Source organism: Mandrillus leucophaeus, unplaced genomic scaffold (assembly GCF_000951045.1).
Source record: "Mandrillus leucophaeus isolate KB7577 unplaced genomic scaffold, Mleu.le_1.0 Scaffold418, whole genome shotgun sequence".
NCBI classification, from domain to species: Eukaryota; Metazoa; Chordata; class Mammalia; order Primates; family Cercopithecidae; genus Mandrillus; species Mandrillus leucophaeus.
The window spans coordinates 1,137,134-1,144,107 of record NW_012104454.1 but is presented as its reverse complement, the minus strand read 5'-3'; the positions used below and the strand labels follow the sequence as shown (position 1 = coordinate 1,144,107).

Genomic DNA, 6,974 nt, shown 5'->3' with positions numbered 1-6,974 from the left:
GGGTGCGCGCGCGCCGACCTCTGGTGCGTTCTAACCCGCGCGCCTGCCTTCCCGGGCTTCGTCGGCGCGCACCGATTTCCGCATCCGGCTCTGGACGCTTCCGGCCTTAGAGCTAAACCCATCTGGGAGGTAGGTTCGTGAGTGTGAGAGGGCGATCTGTACCGCGGGGACCGAAGTATGCTTATTCAGGTGGGCTGCCTCGAGCCTCGATCCCACCCCCCCCGCTGGTAGGTGGTGTCAAGGTCCTTGCTTGGGAGGACTTGGGTGAGATGCATGTGGAGATTGTCCCCAATTCCGGCCTGGAGCCAAGGGAAAGGGATGCCTGGATTTGTGTCTCTATTCGTGGGCCACGCTGCGGATGCCTGGGTAGCCCAGAGGTTATCTACGCCATACTTCTCACTGTTTTCGAGCGTACCTAGATGTTCCCTTCCTAGGCGGAGTATAGAGCTCACGTGTTCTGGCCTCTTAGACTCATAGAGGGTTCGAGCTCTATGGGCCCCTCCAGTCCCTTCATTTTACAAATGAGATTCAAACCTAGAGCGCGGTAATGACCTTACTAAGACCAAACGGCTGGTGAATTGGGCTTCACTAGAATCCAGGCTTGCTGGCTAACACTATTGCTTCCTCCATCATTTCATGTTATGTTTTCATTTCCCCTCTGTCTGAGAGATTGCTCTGATGTCTTTCCTTCCATAAGTCCTACGGAGATCGATCTTGCCTCATTTTTCTCCCAGGCCTAGGAGCTCAATCACCAGGATCACTTTCTTCCCCAGGGTGTACTACAGACCTCCACATGTTGGACAGTAGGATTCAGCAGAGAATGAGTCCAACATCCTCTTTTCATCCATAAGCCACTCTTCCCAACTGCTCTTCCACCTCCCATTGTCCCTATGTCTACTTTACTGCTCAATCTGGATTTTGGGGAACCTCCTCCCAAAAAGGCATTAGAAGGAAATGCCAAGCACCGAAATTTTGTCAAGAAGCGGAGGCTCTTAGAACGGAGAGGCTTTCTGAGTAAAAAGAACCAACCCCCTAGCAAGGCGCCTAAGTTGCACTCTGAACCTCCAAAGAAAGGGGAAACTCCTATGGTGGATGGCACTTGGAAGACCCCTTCCTTCCCAAAAAAGAAGAAGACAGCTGCCTGCAGCAATGGGTCAGGACAGCCCCTGGACAAGAAAGCTGCGGTGTCTTGGCTGACCCCTGCCCCTTCAAAAAAGGCTGATTCTGTTGCTGCTAAAGTAGATTTGCTGGGGGAATTCCAGAGTGCCCTTCCAAAGATCAGTAGCCACCCAACCCGCTCTCAGAAGAAGGGCTCCCAGAAGAAATCCTCTAAAAAGAACCATCCTCAGAAGAATGCCCCACAGAACTCCACCCAAGCTCATTCAGAGAATAAATGCTCCAGAATATCCCAGAAGTTGCCACAGAAGATGGTGGCAATTGACTGTGAGATGGTGGGCACAGGACCAAAGGGGCATGTTAGTTCCTTAGCTCGATGTAGCATTGTCAACTACAACGGAGATGTGCTTTATGATGAGTACATTCTTCCCCCCTGCCACATTGTGGACTACCGAACCAGATGGAGTGGTATCCGAAAGCAGCACATGGTGAATGCCACACCCTTCAAGATTGCTCGAGGCCAGGTAAGAAGCATGGGACTTGATGGTGGCAGGGAGGTGGATGGAGAGAGGTGTAAATCATTTTTCAGCAAAGGATATCACTATGGGAAGACACCAAAGGTTTGTGGAGGGAGGGAGGAGAATCCATCAGTTATTGAAGAAGGCCCCCTGTCGGTGGAAGGAGCCGTGAAAGTCAGGAAGGTACAATTAGCTGGTGTCACAAACTTCATTGGTCAATACCTATTTTAGCCAGGCGCGGTGGCACTTGCCTATAATCCCAGCACTTTGAGAGGCTGAGGCAGGAGAGTCGCCCAAGCCCAGGAACTCAAGATCTGTCTGGGTAACAAAACGAGACTCGTCTACAAAAAAGTTAGCTAAGTGTGATGGTGCATACCTGTAGTGCCAGCTACTCAGGTGGTCGAGACTGCAGTGAGCTTAGATCACACCACTGCCACTGCACTCCAGCCTGAGCGACAGAGTGAGACCCTGTCTCAGACAGACAAACAAACAATTTTAGGTTCCAAATTGGGTCTGGGGAACTAGGAATCTGCATAGAGGAATAACAGTAAGTAATGTAACTGGACAGAGCTACGGACATCAGTGTCAGGAGAAAGGGCTTGATTTGGAAAAACCTTGTGAATTGGACCCTAAGCTTTAGACAGGAAAGGTGGAGAGCTCTTCCCAAGCAAAAAGTAACGTGGGGCAAGTGCGGAAAGTGGTGGTGGTAAGAGAGGGCAGAAAGTTGACAGGAGGAGCTGGGGTATATTTGTCCAACTGAAACAGGTAACCAGTGAAGGGCATAAACAGCAGAGGGCCAGCACTTCGGGTTGTCATCTAACTTCTAGCCCTGTGCTGGTTATTGGGAGCGCAAGGCATGAACAGGAAAGGAGAGTGAGCTAGGAGGGGTGAAAGGAGGAAATGAAGGGAGAGCAAGAGGGGCGCCTGCTGGTCTCAGGAGGCCACCAGAGGGCGCCCTTGGTCCACGTCTTTGCAGTTTCAGGGCCACACTCTGCCTTCTCTGGACACGCTGTTCCCATAATGCCTTATGTGCGGTCAGTTGGAGAAGGTTTATTAGAGGTGAGGTGACTGACTATTTTAGAAAAGACAGAAAGAAGAGTTGAACATCCTGGGCACAAAGGGGCACAGCCAAGCAAAGGCACAGGAGAGGCAGAAGATGGGACGGGTCTGAGACAGCAAATCTGCCCAGCTTTGATGAGGGCTATATGTCGAGGTTAATAAGAAATGAAGGTGGTGGTGGACAGTAAGTAGGTGAAGTCAGGAGTAACTAAATATCTAGTTCACGGGACTACGTCTGGTTTTCGTCATAAAGCACTTCCCCAGTGCCAAGCTGGGGTTATGAGACTAAGGTATGTCCAGATGAGCCTAGCCCCTTCAAAGGAGGTCCCTTTGAGAGGCTATGTGGGACTGTCACTTTTGTTGAAAACCTGTTTGGAACCTCATTTTGAGAATGATCTTCAGAGCCTGTGGCATGTTCTTTGGTTGTCCTCATTGGTAGCATGTCCTCCTGCTTTAAGAGCCTAAAATGGCTAGGTGTGGTGACGTGTAGTTTCCTGAAGACCAGGTGTGGTGGCTCACACCTGTAATCCCAGCACTTTGGGAGGCCCAGGCGGGCAGATCACCTGAGGTCAGGAGTTCGAGACCAGCCTGGCCCATATGGTGAAACTCCGTCTCTACTAAAAATACAAAAATTAGCTGGGCGTGATGATGGATGCCAGTAATCCCAGCTACCTGGGAGGCGGAGGTTGTAGTGAGCCAAGGTCGCACCAGTACACTCCAGCATGGGCAACAGAGCAAGACTCTGTCTCAAAAAAAAAAAGTTTCCTGAAATATTAAGAAGTTATTTTACCTGGTTCCAAAACTAGTGTGAATAAGGTTCCTTCTGCAACTTTAGTTTATACGTGATTCTTAATTTTTTATGGTTTGTAGACTCTGAGAATTTGATGAAAGCCACAGATTCTCTTCCGCTAGTACCCATACACATCTAATTGCATGTAATTTTGGGCTTTTGTTAGCCTCCCTGGAGCCATGGTCCCAGCCATGTGTCTAAGGCCAGCATAATGGTAATAGTTAAAGGACTTCATGTAGCAAGCCAGAACCGAACTAAATACATGGACATCTTAAACATGAGTGTCATTTAGGACTGAAGGCAAATTAATGTCATGGGGTGGAGATCAATAAGAAGGTAAAGAGCCACTGGCAGTATGAGTCCAAACAGGGTACACCATGGAAATCACCTGCGGAAGAGGAAGTGGATTGCAGAAGAAAGAAAACTTGTGGGAGTGAGCATTTCGAGGATGGAGAGGTGGGCAGTTGGTGAAAGAATCCAGAAGGGTTTGATGGTCATGTTGGGCTTTCAGAATGCAGGGGTTCCACCGCAGTCTTGCTTCTCACCACTCTCTTCCACACTTGTTCCAGATCTTGAAGATACTCACAGGGAAGATAGTGGTGGGACATGCCATCCACAACGACTTCAAAGCCCTTCAGTACTTTCACCCCAAGTCCCTCACCCGTGACACCTCCCATATCCCCCCCCTCAACCGGAAGGCTGACTGCCCGGAGAATGCCACCATGTCTCTGAAGCATCTCACCAAGAAGCTGCTAAACCGGGATATCCAGGTAGCATCTCCCCACATCCCCCGCCCCCATCTTGGACATGGCTCTCGTTGATGCCCCTAGCCAGACTCTGATCCCAGAAGTCCTGTAGTTGTAGAGCTCCAGATGGGCTGCTATGATGGGAAGAGCTTTGGATGAAGGGCCCAGTAGTGTCTCTCCATCTGTACACAGGATAATAATTCCTGTTGTCTACCTCATAGAATGTTTCTAAGTGTGCTTTGGAAAAGGGAAAAAGTCATAAGTAGATATAAAACCCTAAGTAAGGAAGAAAGCAGGTAGCAGTGGTGGTCTAAGAGACCATGTAGTGGATGCAAGGACCGCTTATATTTTACATGCTATCATTTAGCAAAAGGTGGCCCATCTGGCAGGAAGGTGTGGACATAGATCACATATAGAGCAGTTAAGGAACTAGGGAAAGTGGAAGACTCAGAAGACCTGTCTTTGACCTGGTATGTTCTGGCTCTACAGAACCTAATATGGTTTATACATACTGCCACAGAAAGGACCGAAGTAGACAGTGTCAAAGACTTCCTAGGAGTTGAACCCCTGAAATTACATAAGGAGTAGGGCCCACCAGAGTTCTGTCTTTGTAGCCTGCTGACTGCGGAAGAAACTGTGTAGCGGAGGCAGGGGAAAGAGGAGTGCAGAGTCCACTGGAAAGGAAGAAACGGTTTCTTGTTGCTTCATGCTCTTGTCTTCCTTGCTTGCTCAGGTTGGGAAGAGCGGACATTCCTCTGTGGAAGATGCCCAAGCCACCATGGAGCTGTACAAGTTGGTTGAAGTCGAGTGGGAAGAGCACCTAGCCCAGAATCCCCCTAAAGACTAGTGACAGTGGGGATGCTGGTGATATGGGGAGGCAGAGGCAGCGCCCCAGAGAAACAGGGCAGCGGACCAATGGACAGCTCCACCAGCTCCACATCTTTGGAAGCTAGATTTGTGGGGAGAGAAAAACTCTACCCCAGACTTAATACCCATTGAAATTTCACCTTAGGTGTTGTGTCCTATGTCTGGTTAAGTGTCCCATGGAAGGGGGAGGCCTTCTCGTCAGAACCCAGCCCTATACCGTTTACTTCTTAAATGGTGCTAACCACAGGTGTCCCAGCGTGCTCTGTGCCAGTTAAGATTTTTAACTTTCAAGGGGCAGGGCATACTGGGAAATGTAGTTTCCCAAACTGCCTTATCACTTGGGTGGACATGTCTCCTTTTATGCCTTTTGGTTTGAGTAATTAACAGCATCCTCTTCCACACTCAGAAGTGTTCTGGTTGGGGCCAGGCGTGGTGGCTCACGCCTGTAATCCCAACACTTAGGGAGGCCAAGGCAGGCGGATCACCTGAGGTCAGGAGTTCAAGACCAGCCTGGCCAACATGGCAAAATCCCGTTCTCTACTAAAAATACAAAAAATTAGTGGGGCGTGGTGGCAGGCGCCTGTAATCCTAGCTACTCAGGAGGCTGAGGCAGAATTGCTTGAGCCCAGGAGGCGGAGATTGCAGCGAGCCAAGATCGCGTCACTGCACTCCAGCCTGGGTGACAAGAGTGAGACTTTCTCGGAAAAAAACAAAAAAGTGTCCTGGTTGGCTAATAAATTGTGTGGTCCCTGCTGGGCACGGTGGCTCACACCTGTAATCCCAGCACTTTGGGAGGCCGAGGTGGGCAGATCACGAGGTCAGGAGATCGAGACCATCCTCGCTAACACAGTGAAACCCCGTTTCTACTAAAAATACAAAAAATTAGCCAGGCGTGGTGGCAGGCTCCTGTAGTTGCAGCTACTCGGGAGGCTGGGGTAGGAAAATGGCGTGAACCCAGGAGGCGGAGCTTGCAGTGAGCTGAGATTGTGCCGCTGCACTCCAGCCTGGTCCACAGAGCAAGACTCCATCTCAAAAAAAAAAAATTGTGTGGTCCCTTTCCATGTCACCGACTCTGCTTTTGGCTCAGAGTCTGTATCTAGCCTGTGTCAGGATATTGCCTGTTCTTCCCACCTTGACTTCCAGAGCAGGCATCGCTGGTGAGCTTTAGTTCTCCTTAGGGTTCCATGGCATTAAAAGAGTGTAGCTTGGAAATCAACTTTTGTGATTTAGGAAAGCTGTCTCTTTCCTAAGGTAATGGGGGTTTATTTCATTTAGGCCCCAATTGGTAGGTTTTAAAATAATTTATAAAGTGTTTTAATAATTTGGTTGTCTTTTTTACCTTGCTAAACCAAGCCTCTAAAAACTCAAATTTTTCCCTTGATAAACTTTTATAATGGAAAAGCAATTATGTATGGTTTCTTCTTTATGTTAAATAGCTCTATCACAAAGTATCGTGGGGCTGTAGTTTTCTTAGGGGATTTCCAGGGTCACTGGATGACACTAACTGGGGCCCTTCCTGGAAGTCATTGAGAAGAACTGACCAAGCCTTTGTGCGTAACACGTGACACATACGGTGCCTTGTCCTCATCCCTACCACACATCAGAGCTGGGCATGGCAGCTCACGCCTGTAATCCCAGCTCCCCTGCAGGCTGAGGCATGAGGATTCCTTGAGCCCAGGAATTTAAATCCAGTCTAGGCAAAATAGACCCCATCTCAATTTTTTAAAAAATTAGGGGCCGGGCGCGGTGGCTCACGCCTGTAATCCCAACACTTTGGGAGGCCGAAACGGGTGGATCACGAGGTCAGGAGATCGAGACCATCCTGGCTAACATGGCGAAACCCCGTCTCTACTAAAAAATACAAAAAACTAGCCGGGC

At 49.3% G+C, this 6,974-nt stretch overlaps 2 protein-coding genes across 3 annotated transcripts in view; one reads left to right on the top strand and one right to left on the bottom strand.

Annotated features, from left to right (window-relative positions):
* RRNAD1 (ribosomal RNA adenine dimethylase domain containing 1) overlaps positions 1–50 on the bottom strand; it is an 8,811-nt gene extending 8,761 nt beyond the window's left edge. Inside the window, exon 1 of the mRNA XM_011992807.1 lies at positions 7–50. The gene's annotated coding sequence lies outside the window, so the exon portion shown is untranslated. The remainder of the gene's footprint in view (positions 1–6) is intronic.
* Positions 51–81: 31 nt separating this feature from the next.
* On the top strand, positions 82–6,501 carry ISG20L2 (interferon stimulated exonuclease gene 20kDa-like 2). 2 transcript variants are annotated; one of them, XM_011992810.1, is made up of 4 exons: positions 103–189; positions 774–1,640; positions 4,053–4,253; positions 4,963–6,501. In XM_011992810.1, the coding sequence occupies exons 2-4, from the start codon at positions 891–893 to the stop codon at positions 5,074–5,076; spliced, it is 1,065 nt and encodes a 354-aa protein (XP_011848200.1). In that variant the 5' UTR covers positions 103–189; positions 774–890; the 3' UTR covers positions 5,077–6,501. The 2 variants fall into 2 exon arrangements, with proteins under 2 accessions (XP_011848199.1, XP_011848200.1); XM_011992809.1 differs by having other exon boundaries at positions 82–1,640; positions 4,963–5,238.
* The last annotated feature ends 473 nt before the right edge of the window (positions 6,502–6,974 follow it).

Coding starts and splice junctions, on each gene's coding strand:
- ISG20L2 (XM_011992810.1), top strand. CDS start 891: ATGTCTACTTTACTGCTCAATCTGGATTTTGGGGAACCTCCTCCCAAA. Junction 1,641..4,052: donor TCAAGATTGCTCGAGGCCAG/GTAAGAAGCATG, acceptor CACTTGTTCCAG/ATCTTGAAGATACTCACAGG. Junction 4,254..4,962: donor TGCTAAACCGGGATATCCAG/GTAGCATCTCCC, acceptor TTGCTTGCTCAG/GTTGGGAAGAGCGGACATTC.